Below are 16,550 nucleotides of genomic sequence, written 5' to 3'. Positions count from 1 at the left end.
CAGAGGAAACCCACGCAGATACGGGAGAATGTACAAACTCCTTGCAGACAGCGATGGGAATTGAACCCCGATCGCTGGTGCTGTAATAGCATCGCGCTAACCGCTACACTACCATGCCGCCTCATTGTTTGCTACAATGAGGGAACACATCTGGAAACTTTCAAACACGGGTCTAAGAAAACCAGTCTCACTTAATGGTCTTTTTAATGAGGTTATCGGGAAGGAATCCATGAATCTATTAAAATGATCAAAAAGAAAAGTTCTTGAGCAACTGCACTTATTTTTGTAGCAACAATGACATTGGATGAATGACTTGCAAGATTCACTGTGGATGTTTCGGGTCATCAAAACAAGTGGTATTTACTTTTAATTTATTGCATCCTTATTGGGATGAATTTGACCAGCTTCTGACTTGTCATCCATGATAGGTGGTATTCCCCAGGAGAGTGAACAGTGTATTGTACCTGAGGCTATATGTAATTTGCATGACAATGGGTTTATTAGCAGCCCAATCTGTTTGTTAACCAGGGGAGTCCTGTATAGGTTGTTAATAATTGTTGACACGTTTTGCAATAACAAAGAATTAAATTGGTTATTTGATCTACTACAGTTCTCAACTCTATCATCTACAATACAGTAGAACATTGTATTAAGCTTTGTTTGCATTTGATATATTGCCATAATTAAAATTAACAAATATCCACATTTTGTCCAGTGGGAATTTTCTGACCTGTATGCTGCAGTCAGTAAGATTTGTAGCTCTTAAAAGCAATTTACAGATGTTATTTCTTAAGGACATCGTATTAAGAATTTGTCCTTGGTTACTTGCAGTTGGGTGAAATACCACAGCAGCTGCACATGGTGGTACTTCCTGAAATTCATGTAAATCAAATCCAACTTTGCAACAATTACAATATGCACAGCTAGTGCAAGGGACTAAGAGCTCATTTTTATGCCACAGGTTTTCTCTTCAGTGGCTTTAAAACAGTTGATTTTTTAAAAATGTATATCTCCTATTCAGGAAGAAAAATTAACTTTTTTTTAACTTTTATACAGCACGGTAACAAGCCCTTCTGGCCCAACGAGTCTGCACCACCCAATTTCACCCATGTTAACGTACTAACCCATATGTCTTTGCAATGTGGGAGGAAACTAGAGCACCTGGAGGGAGTCCATGCAGTCACAGGGAGAATATACAAACACCTTACAGCAGTGGGAATTGAACCCTGACCGCTAGCACTGTAATAGCGTTATGCTAACAGTTATGCTACTGTGCCGCACTTGGACACACTTCAGAATTACCCATTTCCACACATTTTAAATGCCCCACACTGATCATTATTTGGCTTCATCTGTAGTCCTGTACCTGGATCATATAGACCCTTCCCCTACCTATCCACTTTTAGGCAAGCTTTCACTGTAGAATTCTGTAGTTCTGAAGAGAGCTCAATTTGAAGTTCTAATTTTCTCACTTTAATAATTGCTTTGTAATTTGCTGAAGTATTTTGCATTTTTGTTCAATCACAAAATTTGTATATTTGCATAGATTCAGAATTTGTATTGCATTTCTCAAGCCTGCAACCAGAAAAACACAAACATTGCAAATGTGTGTGAGAATAAGTTTGAAGCAAAACTTCGTAATCAGAAAACTTTAACAGATAACTAAAGTTAATGAATTTTAGGTAAAGGTATTGGCATAAAAATTGCAACAGTTGATAAATTTCTGTTATGAAGAAAAATACCACAATTTGCACATGGCAAGAGTAGTAAATGAATAAGTAACACTATTTTTATGGTGGTAACAGGATCTCCTATAATAGGACAAGATCTTTTATGCCAACTCAAATAAATAGACAGGAATTCAGTTTAAAGTTTATGCTTGGCAATGCAGTAAATTAGCAGCGATGTACTGGTGTATCACCCAAAACTTGTATTCCAAGGTATAGTGGATTTTGGTTCCATTTAATTCTTGTAAGAAATTGTCTATATATGTGGGGGGGGGGGGGGGGGAGGAGAGAGGCAATTCTAGAATATAGGTCCAAAATAAACTCTGAGAATATTGCAAAGTACAATTTTGCATGAGCAAACTTAGGAATTTTTGTATACAATCTTTCAATTATTTCGATAAAGCTAATTTTTAAGGAGTCGCAGGTGTCTCTCAGACTGCTATTCACAGATAAACCAAGGATTGTTTTATCTGTATCTTTTCATTGGCAAGTAATTTTAATGTTTTACAGAGCTGGGTGATATACATCACTGAACAAAAATGAAGTTGAATTATGCTTTCTCTTTGAGGGTGGCAGAGAAAGAAATTTGAGTTTTTCTTTTAGGCAACTTGTATTTAATTATGGCTCCTTTTTTTTTGTTCCAGTGGATGAAAACTATGTGGCGATCAGATTCCTGCTATGCCAGCTATGGTGTGGATGGGTCCATATGCTCATTTTTTATTTACCTCAGTGAGGTCAGTGACCGTATTACCTACATTGAAATGAAATGTTTTTGTTCTATGGACCTGTCAATTATACATAACCTACTGCAGACACCTGCAGTTTGGGCAATTTAAATGTCAAAACATGGCACAGAATCAGCATGTTCCCTCCCATAACACATCTCTCTCGCCCTTTTTCCCACCCCCATTTTTGAGATTTTAAACTTCTCATCTCCATGCATGCTAATTTTGTATTTCTTTATGGTATAGGTTGAAAACTGGTGTCCTCCTCTGCCATGGAGAGCAAAGAGTCCTCGGGAAGAGACCGACCAACAAACTGTGGTTAGTGTTGATTAAATAAGCCTCGGACCCATCCTGTTGCAATGCACTATGATGTATTGGTGTATAATGTTGTGCTGTCTGGTTGTGAAGCTTCGTGTTACTTGCAGTTTAAGAACATAGAAAGCAGGGTCATACAGCACAGAAACAGGCACTTCAGTCCACCAAGTCCATTGGTGGATAATCAGTAGACATGCACCAATTTATCCTCCAAACAACTCCTCCCAGATCCTACCTTTTACATAAATGCTAAGGACAATTTATAGTGGTCAATTAATACTCACACTCTCGTGCTCTCTCTCTCGCGTGCGCTCTCCCTCTCTTCCATGCCATTTTCTGCACACAAGTCCTCTGGAGCAATGTGAGGACACTTGGACTACATCATAGGGCACTGCATCATATGGTCTCGCTTGCACAGCATCAATCCAGGATTCCTGCTAATAAGCAAGTTTGTCTTCATTATATGGCACTGAGCCCAGCATTTCACTGACCCATGCCTATCCCACCCTTCAAAAAGGGCTGTGCTAATTTTTTTCCTCTTCTTCCTTCTCCCTCATCACCTCTGGCACCAAGTTAATGATCTTTCCCCAATTGTCACCATTCCCCAAAGTGCTGGTTGTCTTTCCCAATTAAGCCCATGATCAGCTTTGAAAGATGGATCATTCAGCAGAATCTGATGCTTTCAGTGAAAGGCCACTGGCCAAAGCTGAATATGTGCATTTTAGTTTCTAGTTAGTAATTTCAGCCAAAGCTTAGTTACAGCACTCTGTTCTTTCACTCAGGCTGTCCACAGACAAGAATACAATAATCTCATTGATACTACGATGCATATTAAGGGACTGCTGTTTTGTAGGAAATAGTCTTTTAGATAAGATGTTAAACTGAGGCCTTATCTGGTCATTCAGGTGGATTCAAAAGATCCTATGGTGTTATTTCAAAAAAATAGGATATTATCCCTAGTATCCTGGGCAGTGTTTATCCCTTAATTAACATGGAGAGATTATGATTTTACTTCTGAAAGGGACATCAAAGATGCTATATGAATAGAAGTTAGTTTACTTGATTAAAAGTTGAATAAATATAACTTGACTATAATTAAAATATGACAGTTTCTGCAGTCCTCATGACTGCTGCACTTGGTAATCTAATTGCCTTCATAAAATGGCATGAAAGAGCTGTTTCCCAAGATTGGGTTCTTTGTTTGAGTACTGTATTTAAAAGGTACATAGTAAAACAGTTATTGTCTCTGTTCCCTTTTCTGTTTTAAATTAATTTTGTGATTAAAAATATTGTTACTTCATAGTCACCTTTTACATGTTTGTACAAAATCTGTTAGTGTACTTTTTCATTTGCAGCTATGAATGTCTTTATGGGCATGATTTTTTTCAGCCTTTCTAAAGGATGGTGGGTGGAAAGCATCAATCAGACAACCTTTTAGTTATACAATGGCATACCTGGTTTTAAATAGGAAATCTGCAATGGCCTGAAGGATATCAAAGTAGAATTGTGAACTGTTGCAGAAGTATTTGTAGTCTATACCTAGAAGCGAATAGTTAGCTGTGAAGATTAAAGCTATATTAAACTTCTGTACAACAGGCTTTTCTTGGCAAGAGTGGAATATTTCAGTTGCATATCATGGGCACATTGCTTCATGTAGATTGCTAAGATGTAGACAAAAAAAAATCACTGTCACCTATAATTTAAAGCAAAAGATGCCATTTCAGATGCAGCACAGGCATTCTATACTCTGGGGGAGGAACTTTCTCAATGAATTTGCAAGCTTTGGTGCCTGTCATACGTGGCCAAACATTTGATATGCAAAATGTGCAATCAGATGATTCCTATTTCGTAATATTTTGCACAGAAAGACTTTGTATCAAATAATGAGTATTCATTATCTGAAATTATTGGGAAAGATTGAACTTATTATATTTGATAGATCCAAATTTGCCTCTGATTATATCATGCTAATTATCTCAGAATCTGAGAGCATATGAAGTTAGAAAAGGTGTTCTGAATGATACAAAACTACGACTATTCAAATTGAAGTGAACAATTAAAATGTTTATTGCAGGCTGAAATTCGAACAGATTTTAATTACCTCTTTAAAATTATGTCTGCACACGATGAATTTCGATGGATGCGATTGAGGATAAATCGAATGGCAAGTGCTTGGATTGAGGCTGTAAAATCACTTGCGGAGAAACAAAATCTAGAAAACAAACGTAAAAAGGTCAGCTCACCCTAGTTCCCTGAAGTTTGGTAATATGTTATAATACTGATTTGTTTGCAAATTGCAAGGCAGAGAAATACAACATTTCTAAAGATCAGAAGTAGCATGCCTTCTACAATAATGTGTATCTTTACACTTTTAGATTCTTATTCATCTTGGACTTTTAACAAAGGAATCGGGATTTAAGATAGCGGAGAATGCTTTCAGTGGTGGCCCCCTTGGTGAATTAGTGCAATGGAGTGATTTGATTACAACTCTTTACCTATTGGGCCATGACATTCGGATTTCTGCTTCATTGGCTGAATTAAAAGAGTAAGGAAATTGAATTTAATTAGTGCTGTATTAAAGCCAAAATGTGCAAATTGAGGAATGATATTATTAAGATGATTTTTAAGTTTAAAAATATACTTTTTCTAGTACTGGTAACACTGCAGAGAAGATTTTGTGGGACATCTTCCAATAAAAGAAACAAACTGCAGATAATAGAAATATAAAATACAGACAGAAAATGCTAGATATACTCAGCAGGTCAACCTGCACCTGTGAAGAGAAGGTTGACATTTCAGTTTGAAGACTTCTTCAGAGCTTTGCAAATGAAAGCTCATTGACCTAAAATGTTAACTTAATCGAGTGCTGCCTAACTTGCTGAGTATATCCGTATGTTCTCTAAGATAGGCTATTCCAATTGTAACCTGCATTTGAAGGAGAAGCTGAAATGCTCTTGTAAACATTTGAAATTAAAGTGCAATAGTGTTGCTATTTCCATTCATTTAATCTATGTGGTCTAGCTCTTTTTGTAGAGTACGGTCATGTACATTTATACTGAAAGTAAAACAACTAGTTGAATGCTGTGTAATCCTTCTGTACACTGTCCTACTGGCAGTCTTGTTTACAGTATACAGAATTACAAAATGTAGACTATTCGAAGACCTTTTTCAAATATATTGTGCTCACCTCTGACCAACAGTAATCCACCATCCGAACAATTAAAAATCCCAATGGTTTGGTATCTGGCTCGCCCTCTAATGTGTGCTCCCCTTCCACTCGCTAGGCCCCACTTCCTGCACTCTCCTTCTGACTCGCTGGATATTTGGAGTTTCGCTGTACATGTTTGTAATTGCCCAAACCCTGCCTGAGGTTACATTGAAAACTGGTGGATTTCTGTGACAGAGCTTTATATTTTGTTTTGTAACTTCACTTTTACTCTGTGTGCACTTCAGCTTTTTAAAAAAAAAGATGTTCTAGTTAATTACTAGTTTACATTTTATTAATATCATTCTGGAAATTATTTTGTAAATGAGCTCTTATTTATTCTAGCAGTAATCTTTGAGATGTTGTGTGAATTAATGTTATGCAGACTTTCTATTGTTACAATTACTATGGCCCTGGATATGGTTGCAACAAAAAAATTTAAAATTCCATGAAACCTTGTCAAAGGCCCAGTTACTGGAATGAAACAATACCAAATAAATCTTGGATTCATAATAACAAGAGTCAGACAAAATTTGTATCCTTTGTGCTTACAAAGTACTTAATTGTCTGTCTTTAAACTAATTTCCCAAAGAAATTCAGCAATTTTCAAGTCTTAAAATTAAAAAATTTGTTTTGAAGAAGTTTAATCATAATTTGTATACTCTCCTCTGAGTTTCCTGCAGACTCTCTGCTCTCTATTTAGCTAGAAAGTCCACACAGTGTATTGGAAGCTCTCGTTTCTGTGAGTTTAAGTAGAACAGTACTTTCATAGGCTTCTCCATTGCCGCCTCTTTCTCTTTCTTACAAGGTCCTTGCAATCCACAATCTATAGGCAAACAGGTCAGACGCAGAGCCTCTTGTGATATTCTCTGTGCTGGACATCTCAATCCATCCACCAGCCTTGTTCCATCTCCTAGTACCCAGACAACCTGCTGTTAATCTGCATTTGGCACCAACTCCTGAGCTTTGTGCCATGCAGTTATCATGTGATTTTGCTGCTAGTGATTGCTTGAAAATTTCCCCTTTTCAAAAAAAAAGTCGCTATTTAATCTAGATTTACATAATCTGTTGTTTGTTCATGTATGTTAATTATTCAGGTTTACCACATTTTGGAAGGTAAAGTAGAAATACTGTGTCAAGGTAATGAACTGAAAATTGTAAGTCAGTAAAAAGCCAATGTTGTTGCAAAATGGTGGTAAATTATTGATGAAAATAAAAATGGAAAACAGAAGTAAGAATATTGCCCAACAATTTGCAAATAGTTGCAAGTAGCAAGTTGCTGTGCCTTTTGGGATGATGGTTGTATTTTGGAATTGTTATAGCATCAAACCAAACACCATACGTTTATGATAGTGGTCTTAGATTGCCTCATTATTGGTTACATTTTGAATTTTGTAAATTAATTTAAGTTGTATATATTCAAGTATTTAATGTGTATTTTCTACTTTTAGGATAATGAAGAAAGTGATGGGTAACAGATCAGGTTGCCCAACTCGTGGTGATAAAGTAGTAGAACTAATCTATATCGACATTGTTGGTTTAACACAATTTAAAAAGACACTTGGTCCATCCTGGGTTCATTATCAGTAAGTGTTACTCTTTGCATTTTAATTTGGGATATTGAATTACAAAAGAACAAATGTAGGCTAGTAAACTCAATCATCTGCTTTGTGATTTGGCTGATTTGTACCTTAACTCCATGTACCCAACTTTTCCCACATGGCCCCTAATATCTTTGGTTAAGAAAAATGTATCAATCTCCAATTTTTAAAACAGTAGTTAGCCTTGCATTAACTGCTGTTTTCTGACCACCGGTTGTTTTACAAAAGGATTCAAACTTAACTCTTAACGATAATGATTCTGAATTTTAGAATCTGGCCTTGAATCATAGACTTTCCGAACAACCAAAATTGTTTTCTTGTTCATTTAAGACATGTGGGTCTTGCTGGCAAGGCCCATCTATAATTGTTCATGAAGTAGCCAACAAGCAGCTTTGTTTTTTGAACAACTGCTGTCCTTGTGACAGTAACCCTACTGTGATCTTAGGTAGGGTGTTCTAGGATTTAGATTCATCAACAGTGAAAGAACAACATATTTCCAAATCAGAGTGGGATGGAGTTTGAAGGGGGAACCTTCAGGTGGCGATGCTTGCATGCACCTGCTGCCTTGTCCTCAATGATCAGAGTTGTGGGTTTGGAATGTTGGCAAATAATTTGCATTTTGTTGACATTTTGCATTTCAACCATGGTGTACCCAGGGGTGGAGGGAGTGAATGTTCATGGTGGGTAGGGTGTAGTCAAGTGGCCTATTTTCTCCTAGATGGCTTTGAGCTGATTAAGTGTTGCAGTTTATTCATTTGTATGAGTGGAGCCTATCATTTATCCTTCTGACTTGTGCCTTTTTGATAGTGGAAAGGCTATGGGGAATCGGAAAGTGAATCACTTGCCACAGCATACCCAGTCAGAGTATGTATGCGACTGTTGTTCATGGTTATTCATGATTCCCCAAGCATTGACTGCACCACTACACTCACACTGTTTCATCTTTTACACTGTTACACAGTAACCAACATGTTTCCCTCACTCTTACTGCAGAAGGTGGCACATAACTGTAACTAGCAGCAACAGACTGGGGAACTAGGTGTGTATGGAGAAATGAGTGCTGATCGTTACAGTAATTCTGGTGAATGAATTCCCATTGTGCTGCTGTGTAGAATGTCCTAGAATTGCAGCCTCATGGCCATAGAAGAGTTGCAACCTATTTCAAAGTCAGACGGGTGTGTAATTAGTTACTTACAAGTTTAACTTGCCTGTGAGATTGCTGTTGCTCTCAAGATGCTGTTAAACAATGCTTGAGAAAGTTGATGTTATCGACTTTTGGCAAAAGGATGCACTTGCAACCTTGGCAGGATGATGGTGGCAATCAAGTGCTCTACTTTGTCCTTTTGTCAGGCTGCTTCAGTGTGTTTAGGATTACGTGTGTGGTTGAAGTTGGACTAATTCAGGCAAATAGAGAACTTCTTTCACAACCCTGATGTCCCTTGTAGATAGTAGAAAATCTTTGGCAATTGCATCATTGGCTTCAGAATGCTTTGTCTTTGATTGTTATTGTAGGCATAGTCATTAAGTTCTAGTCAATTGTGATTCCCCTGGATGTTGATGATAAAGGATTGGTGATAATACCATTGAATATTGAGGGAACATTTTAAGGACTTGTCAAATGATGTTTAAAAACAACATGTGCGCTGCAAATGTAACTGGCCATTTATTAATTGAGAATGTCATCCAGACCACTGACTGTTGGTATGAAGTGCCTCTGTTTGAAAAATGATTTTGTGAAGTGGGGTTCTCAGCTGATAGTAGGATCAGCTGCTCTCTGAGAATATTAATGAATTAGATTGAAGGATCAAGTATTTTGTATCCAGGTTTGATGATGGAAATATCAGTTGTGAGCTGAATGCACAGAATGAGTAGAAAGATGAGCAGATTTAGTGAGAGTACAAGAAAGTAGCAGATGGGAGTATAATGTAGTAAAAGGATATACTCATTTTGGTAGGAAGAATAGTGTCTGCCTAGAATTGACCATATTTACATTTGGCTCAAAAGAGTTGGTGCTTGGAGATGCTGACTTGTGACGATCCACAGCGGAATATTTTAAGAGAACAGTGGCTTGTTCCTTTGTTTCCTCTACCAAGTAGATCCCAAATTTCCTGATAGCACATTTTTAACCACAGTTCCAGGAGCAAAAAAGAAACACAAGCCCAACTGTGAGACATTTTGTTTGGAAACAAATTCATTGATATATAAAGCTGAAAGTAAAATATTAAAAAAGCTAAAGACTAGCACAACATAATAATTAGCAAAGAATGAAACAGTTATTGATTTGGGGTCTCTGTCAAAGAGACCACAAATCAAAAAATGGAATGCAAGAGCAAGGAGCTGGCCATGGCATTACAGCTGGGACTCCAGAACATTTCCTGGATTGGAGGACTTCAGTTCTGGGGGTGAGATCGGAAAGGCTGAGACAGTTGTGCTTGGAGCAACCCTTAAAGACGCAGCTTAGGTTCCAGCTGTAATGCCTTGGCCAGTTCCAGACACCCCACTCTATTAGGAAAGACATACAAGTCTTTGTGTGGGCACCAAAGATGATTTACTAGAATGACATTGAATAGAAAGACTTCAATTATGTAAATAGACTAAAACCTGAAGTTCTCCTTCAGGCAAGAAGGTTAAAGGGAGATTTGTTAAATATATTGAAGGATTTTAATAGTTTAAATGATGAAGCTTTTTCTAGTTGCCAAAGGGTCAATAAGCTGTAGTCCCAAGTTTTGAGGTAATTGGCAAAACCAAAGGAGAAGAGGGAAAAACTAGCTTGCCTTTTTGTTTCTATCTGGAATGTAGTGCGGTGGTAGAATCAGATTCAACAATAGGTTTTGAAAACTATTTGTAAAAGATATGTGGTGGAAAGCTTTGCCATGGTTTGGAGAAAATGCAGGGAAATGGAAGTTTCCAGATGTCTGTCAACTCTTTGAAACATTTAAATGAATGAATGTCTATCTTTGGTTTATTCTGTGATTGTATGAAGATAAATCTGTGATTTGTTTTAAAAGGACAAAAAGTACTTAACATTTCTCATAAATAACTAATCAGCAAGGGTGTCAAGTGCAATGCCCTTTATAAATTATTCATTTGTTCCTCTGGTGTTTCTATGTCATAGGTGCTAGGTAGCAAAGAATAATTGTTTTTCTCATTGGTATATGACATTATTCTGTGATTTCTTCAATGGAATTGGTGATAATGCTAGTAGCTTATCAGTTGATAGAAAAGGAAATAAAAAACAAAAAAAACTCCTGGTAGCACTCTGGGTTAGGATGTGACTATCAAGTGAAAAACTTGCATTTAACATTGAATGCCTTTCTTTGAATTATCTTGAAACTGTTCACATTCTTGTGGCATTTCAAATGGCATTGTGGAAATTTGCCTTCATTTTTGTTTATTAACTTGTAAAGTTCTCTCACGTAGCTAAAAGTATCATCGACGTTTTATCAATAGTGAGCTCAAAAGTATCACGTCACCATAATTTTATTTTTACAAAATGTCTCTCTTGGTTTTCACAATTTTGGTGGCTTTTGTTTATAATTCACTTCTGTGATCTCATCTACTGTGCCTCACCCCCTCCCCACAATTAACCTTTTCCAGGTGTATGCTGAGAGTGCTGGATTCATTTGGTACAGAGCCAGAATTTAATAGTGCTCAATATGCTCAGTCTAAGGGTCACAAGACACCATGGGGTAAATGGAACCTTAACCCACAACAGTTCTACACCATGTTTCGTAAGTAATGCATTTAAGCGGATTCATTTTGCATGTAATGACTGGTTTCCTCCCACGTTCCAAAGATATACAGGTTTGGAGTTGTGGGCATGCTATGTTGGTGCCGGAAGAGTGGCAACACTTGCAGGCTGCTCCCAGCACATTCTCAGTAATGCAGAAAGACGTATTTCACTGTTTCGATGTACATGTAACTAATAAATAAACATCTTATAAGGATTAAACTGATTTTAAAAATTAGTACGTTAAGCAGTCTTGGCCATGGCAATTGGATAATACATCCAGCATTTATCTTTCTGATGTTCTCAGATAAAGTCTAAATTGTACAATTTGTAAAATTCTGAAAATGAACTAAGGATAAGTAATGTTGTGTCACTTGCATTTGCTTCTCCTTTCTCAAAACAACTGAATATATATTTACCCATCTTAAAATCTTTGTAGAGGTTGGCATGTTTATGATAAGCAAATATTGTGTGTAATCTGTAGAGTATTTTGTGTGATTAATTGTATAGAGCATGTATGCTGGAGTATCAGTTATTCCCTACATGTACAACAAAGCCTAACGCAAGCTTGATAAATAACATCTCATCTTCCATCTAGTACATTAACTTCTACTACACAACTTGTCAGCTCATGCAAAGCTATTTCCTTCAAAGTTCTCCAATCTGTAAGCCTTTTTATTTAGCTTCTAGCTTATAAAATGTTGAACGATTTCAAGAACTCTTTGTATTACTAACCTGCAATGGTAAAGAATAAAAAAAACTGCAGGTGCTGGAAATCTGAAATAAAACAGGAAACGGTAGAGATAGTCAACAGACCAAGCAGCATCTGTGGAGAGAAAAACAGTTAATATTTAAGTTTAATACACCATCAGACATGTTTGTCTTTCCCCTCACCTTTCAGCATTCTGAAATGACTGTTCCCTCTGGTTTGGTCTTCCTTTCTACCAACTGCTTCCCTGCTCTCAAAACTTACCAATGCAACACCTGTCCTTTTTAACTCTTTCCTATCCACCATCCAAGGACCCAATTACTCCTTTCAAGTGAAACAGCAATTCACCTGTGCTACTTCCACTTTAAGTGTTTGTGTTCACAATGTGGTCTTCTCTGCATTAGAGAAACCATATGCAGATGGAGTGACCACTTTGAAGTACAGCTTTCAATCCACAAGTGACCCTGAGTTTCCGGTCGTCAGACATTTTGATTCTCCATTCCATTCCCACTTTGATATTTGTATCTTTGGTCTCCTGCACTGCTCCAAAAAAGCCTAACTTAAGCTTGACAAACAACATCTCATCTTCCACCTGTACATTCCAGCCCTTGGGATCAATAGTGAATTCAACAATTTCAGTTAATTTTCCATTACTGTCAGAATTGGTCAGATCTGATACAAAGCATTCCCTCTAACATTAATTTTCTCTCCACAATTGCTATCTGAGTACTTCTAGCATTTTATATTTCCATTATTCATAATTTCCATTATTTATATCGTTTCACATTTCCAGCATTATCTGTGTACTGCTTCTCATAGTTCTAGCATGTTGTTTTTTCCCTCTTGTATTGGCCTCATTCATCTCCTATAAAACAGATCAACTATGCAGATGCTTATAAGTTAACTATCCTCTTCACAGTTCACAATGTTATGAATTCAGGTGTGGTATGTACAGGCTGGTAGAATGGGCAGATGCATGCCAGATGAAGTTTAATCTGGAGAAATGAGTAACTCATTTTGGTAGGAAGAATGAGAGAATATAGAATTAAGGATCTTTTTCTAAAAAGAGGTGTAGGAGAAGACTGACCTGGAGGTATGGACACACAAGTCATTGAACGTGGCAAGACAGATTGAGAAAGTGATTAATGAGACATACCCAATTCTGTGCTTTATCAACAGGCAAAGAGAACAAGCAAGGAAGTTCTATAAAGCACTGATCTATCCTCAACTGGAGCATTCTGTTTAATTCTGGTCACCTCATTATAGGAAGAATGTGAAGGCATTAGAGAGTTCCAGAAAAGATTTAATAGAATTGTTACTGGGGCGAGGGATTACAGTTGTAAAGATAGATTAGAGCTCAGAACTGTTTTCAGAGATAAGAGGCTGAGAGATCTGATTTTCGTATATAAAATGAAGAGGGTTCTAGATGGTGTATAGAGGGAGGCTATTTCCATTGGTGGAAATGTTGAAGAGAGGGCACAGGTATAAAAGGGAAGTAAATTAATAACAAGGGAAAATCTTTTTTAGGCAATGTGTGGTTGGAAACTGCAATGCACTGCATGTGGGTGTGAAGGGGGCAGGTTCTATTGTGGTCTTTGAGAGGATATTGGATAAATGTATGCAGAGGAAAACTTTTGCACAGTTATAAAGAATAGGCTGGCTGGTGGAACTAGTGAGTTGCTCTGGTAGAGGTGAGACACTGACTCAGCTGAATAGCTGCCAGATTTTCCATTGTTTGTTCAAGAAGGGAAATGGGAATACTCCATGAAATTATAGGCCAGTGATCCTCTCATCTGTGGAAGGGAAGGTATTGGAGAGGATACTTGGGGATAGGATTTGCATGCATTTAGAAAAGCATGGCCTGATTAGGGACAGTCGGCATGGCTTTGGGCAGGGCAGGTTATGTCTGAATAAGCTGAGTTCTTTGAGGAGATGATGAAGGTGAGGGCAAGGCAGTGGATGTTGTGTTCATGGACTTTAAAGTATGGTAGGCTGATCCAGAAGATAAAGATCCGTGGGATCCACAATGACTTGGTAGTTTGGATGCAGAATTGGCTTGCCCATAGAAGACAGGGTAGTGATGGAAGGGTATTATTTCTAGCTGGAAGTCTGTGACCAATGGTGTTCTGCAGGGATCAGTGCTGGGACCTCTGACTATATCTAAATGACCTGACTGAAAATGTAGATGGGTGGGTTAGTGGATTTGCAGACACCAAAGATTGGAGGAATTGTGGACAGTGAAGAAGATTGTCAAAGATACAGCAAATTATAGATTAGTTACAGATATGGGTGGAAAAATGGTACATGAAGTTTAATCCAGGTAATTGAGGTGTTGCACTTTGGGAAGTCTAGTGTCAGGGGAAAGTATATAGTTAATGGCAGGACCTTTAACAGCATTGATGTACAGAGGGATCTTGGACCCCAAGTCCATAGCTGCTGAAAGTGGCCACACAAGGGAAGTAAAGAAGGCATATAGCATGCTTGCCTTCATTGGTCGGGCATTGAGCTTAAGAGCAAGGAAGTTGTGTTGCAACTATGTAAAACTTTGGTTAGGCCACATTTAAAGTATTGTGTGCAGTTCTGGTCACTCCATTATAGGAGAGTTTTAGCAGGATGCTACCTGGATTAGAAGGTATGAGCCATAAGGAGAGGTTGGACAAACTTTGGGTTGTTTTCTCTGGAGCAATGGAGGCTGAGGGGAGATGTGATGGAAGTTTTATAAAACTGAGAGGCATAGACAAGATAGATGGTTAGAATCTTTTTCCCAGGGTAGAAATGTCAAACACTAGAGGATATGCATTTAAGGTGAGGGTGAATTAATTTTTTTTTACACAGTGGGCTTCCAAGGGTAATGGTAGAAGCAGATACAGTAGTGGTGTTTAAGAGGCTTTTAGATGGGCACATAAATAGGCATCGATTGGAGTGCAGGCAGAAGAGATTTGATTTAATTTGCCATGGTGTTCGACACATGTTATGCCAAAGGATCTGTACCTGTGCTGTACTGTCTCCCGTATGTTCTAAAGAGCCCACATTTCTATGTTATGACTTGTACACTGTCATATCAATATCATTCAGCATAGTGTCTCCTGGGCAAGGGAGATTTTAAAAAAAAAAGAATCCAAGTTGTTTTAGGTGTAACTCTGGAAATTAATTTCCAACCTCTGAAGATATTAAAAAAGATGCTGGAAGAACTCAGTGGGTCAAAGAGCATCAGGACAGAAGAGGAAAGATTGCCAGTGTAGAGCAATACAAGGGGTGGGATGGTAGATGGATGGAACCAGATGAGGATGGGGGAGTGATGGGAAAGGTGGTAGGGGTGGGGGGGGGGGGGGGGGGGGGGGGGGGAGAGAAGATGGGGAAAGGTGACAAAGGGAGAAGCAGCCTAGGTGGACAGTTGACATGTGGGAGGGCAACACTGGGGGTATGGGTTACCTGAAATTGAAAAATTTAGTGTTCCTACCATTGGTTGCAAGCTACCCAAGCAGAATCTGAGATGTTATTCTTCCAATTTGCATTTGGCCATTAGCAATGGAGAAGGCCAAGGACAGACAGGTTGGTGTGGGAGTGAGAAGGAGAGTTAAAACGAAGATCAAGATGGCTGTTGCCGACAGTGCAGGTGCTCTGCAAAATGATTACTTAGTCTATATTTGGCTTCTCCAATGTAGAAAAGACCAAATTATGAGCACCACATGCAGTAGATTGGGTTGGAAGAGGTGCAGATAAATCTCTACCTCATTTGAAAGGGCTGTGTAGGTCCTTGGATAGTGGTGAGGGTGAAGGGATGAGTGGACCAAAGGGTCATCACCTATAGTTGTAGGGGAAAATGCCAGGGGATAGGGAGAGGTAAGAGGGAAGGGATGAGTAGATCACGCAGAGTGGTCCCTGCAGCAAGCAGTGTGAGGGGGTGGAGGGGAAATGCCTTTCATGCCATCCACCATTTCAGTAACTTCCAATTTCCTGGTCCCAACCACCTCATCTTTACCATTGACATCATATTCCTATGCACCTCCATCCCCTATCAAGAAGGTCTCAGGGCTGTCTGTTCCTTTCTGGAACAAAGCTCCAACCAGATCCCTTCCACCAACTCTCATCTACTTGGCAGAATGTGTCTTTACCCTCTCAACCTCTCTCTCGATTCATCACCTCCCCTCTCTCCTACCCCCAATCTGATCCCACCTATCAGCCTCTGATCCACCCCTGTCTCATAATGCTAAAGACTGGCGATCTTTCTTCTTCTGTCCACCCACCTGCCCAAACACCACTACCACCACCCCCCCCCCCCCCCCCCCCCCCCCCAGTCCTCATGCAGGCTCTCAACTCAAAATGTCATCTTGGCACGTTGTGCCTCCAATTACTGCTTGACCCACTGAGTTCTGGCAGCATTTTGTTCCAGATTCCAGTATCTGTAATCTTTTATCTTTAAGTTTGGTTATTGTAATTGTACGGAGACATATTAAATCATAAATGTTGTAAGAACACTCATTAGTCTTGATTCACAACAAATGCAAGCCAGAGTATGCAACCTGACATTCTAATTT

General features: G+C 38.5%; 1 protein-coding gene across 5 annotated transcripts in view; it reads left to right on the top strand.

Moving 5' to 3' along the window:
* mgat5 (alpha-1,6-mannosylglycoprotein 6-beta-N-acetylglucosaminyltransferase) overlaps positions 1 to 16,550 on the top strand; it is a 117,010-nt gene that overhangs the window by 57,324 nt on the left and 43,136 nt on the right. For all 5 annotated transcript variants that reach the window (XM_052033299.1, XM_052033210.1, XM_052033372.1 and 2 more), the window contains 6 exons: positions 2,372 to 2,461; positions 2,699 to 2,770; positions 4,842 to 5,000; positions 5,143 to 5,312; positions 7,424 to 7,558; positions 11,171 to 11,304. In XM_052033299.1, coding sequence (XP_051889259.1) covers positions 2,372 to 2,461; positions 2,699 to 2,770; positions 4,842 to 5,000; positions 5,143 to 5,312; positions 7,424 to 7,558; positions 11,171 to 11,304 — 760 coding nt within the window. The remainder of the gene's footprint in view (positions 1 to 2,371; positions 2,462 to 2,698; positions 2,771 to 4,841; positions 5,001 to 5,142; positions 5,313 to 7,423; positions 7,559 to 11,170; positions 11,305 to 16,550) is intronic.

The sequence above is a fragment of the Pristis pectinata genome, chromosome 1, assembly GCF_009764475.1.
Source record: "Pristis pectinata isolate sPriPec2 chromosome 1, sPriPec2.1.pri, whole genome shotgun sequence".
Classification (NCBI taxonomy): Eukaryota; Metazoa; Chordata; class Chondrichthyes; order Rhinopristiformes; family Pristidae; genus Pristis; species Pristis pectinata.
Note: the sequence above shows the minus strand (reverse complement) of the source record. Positions and strands in the feature narration are given on the sequence as shown.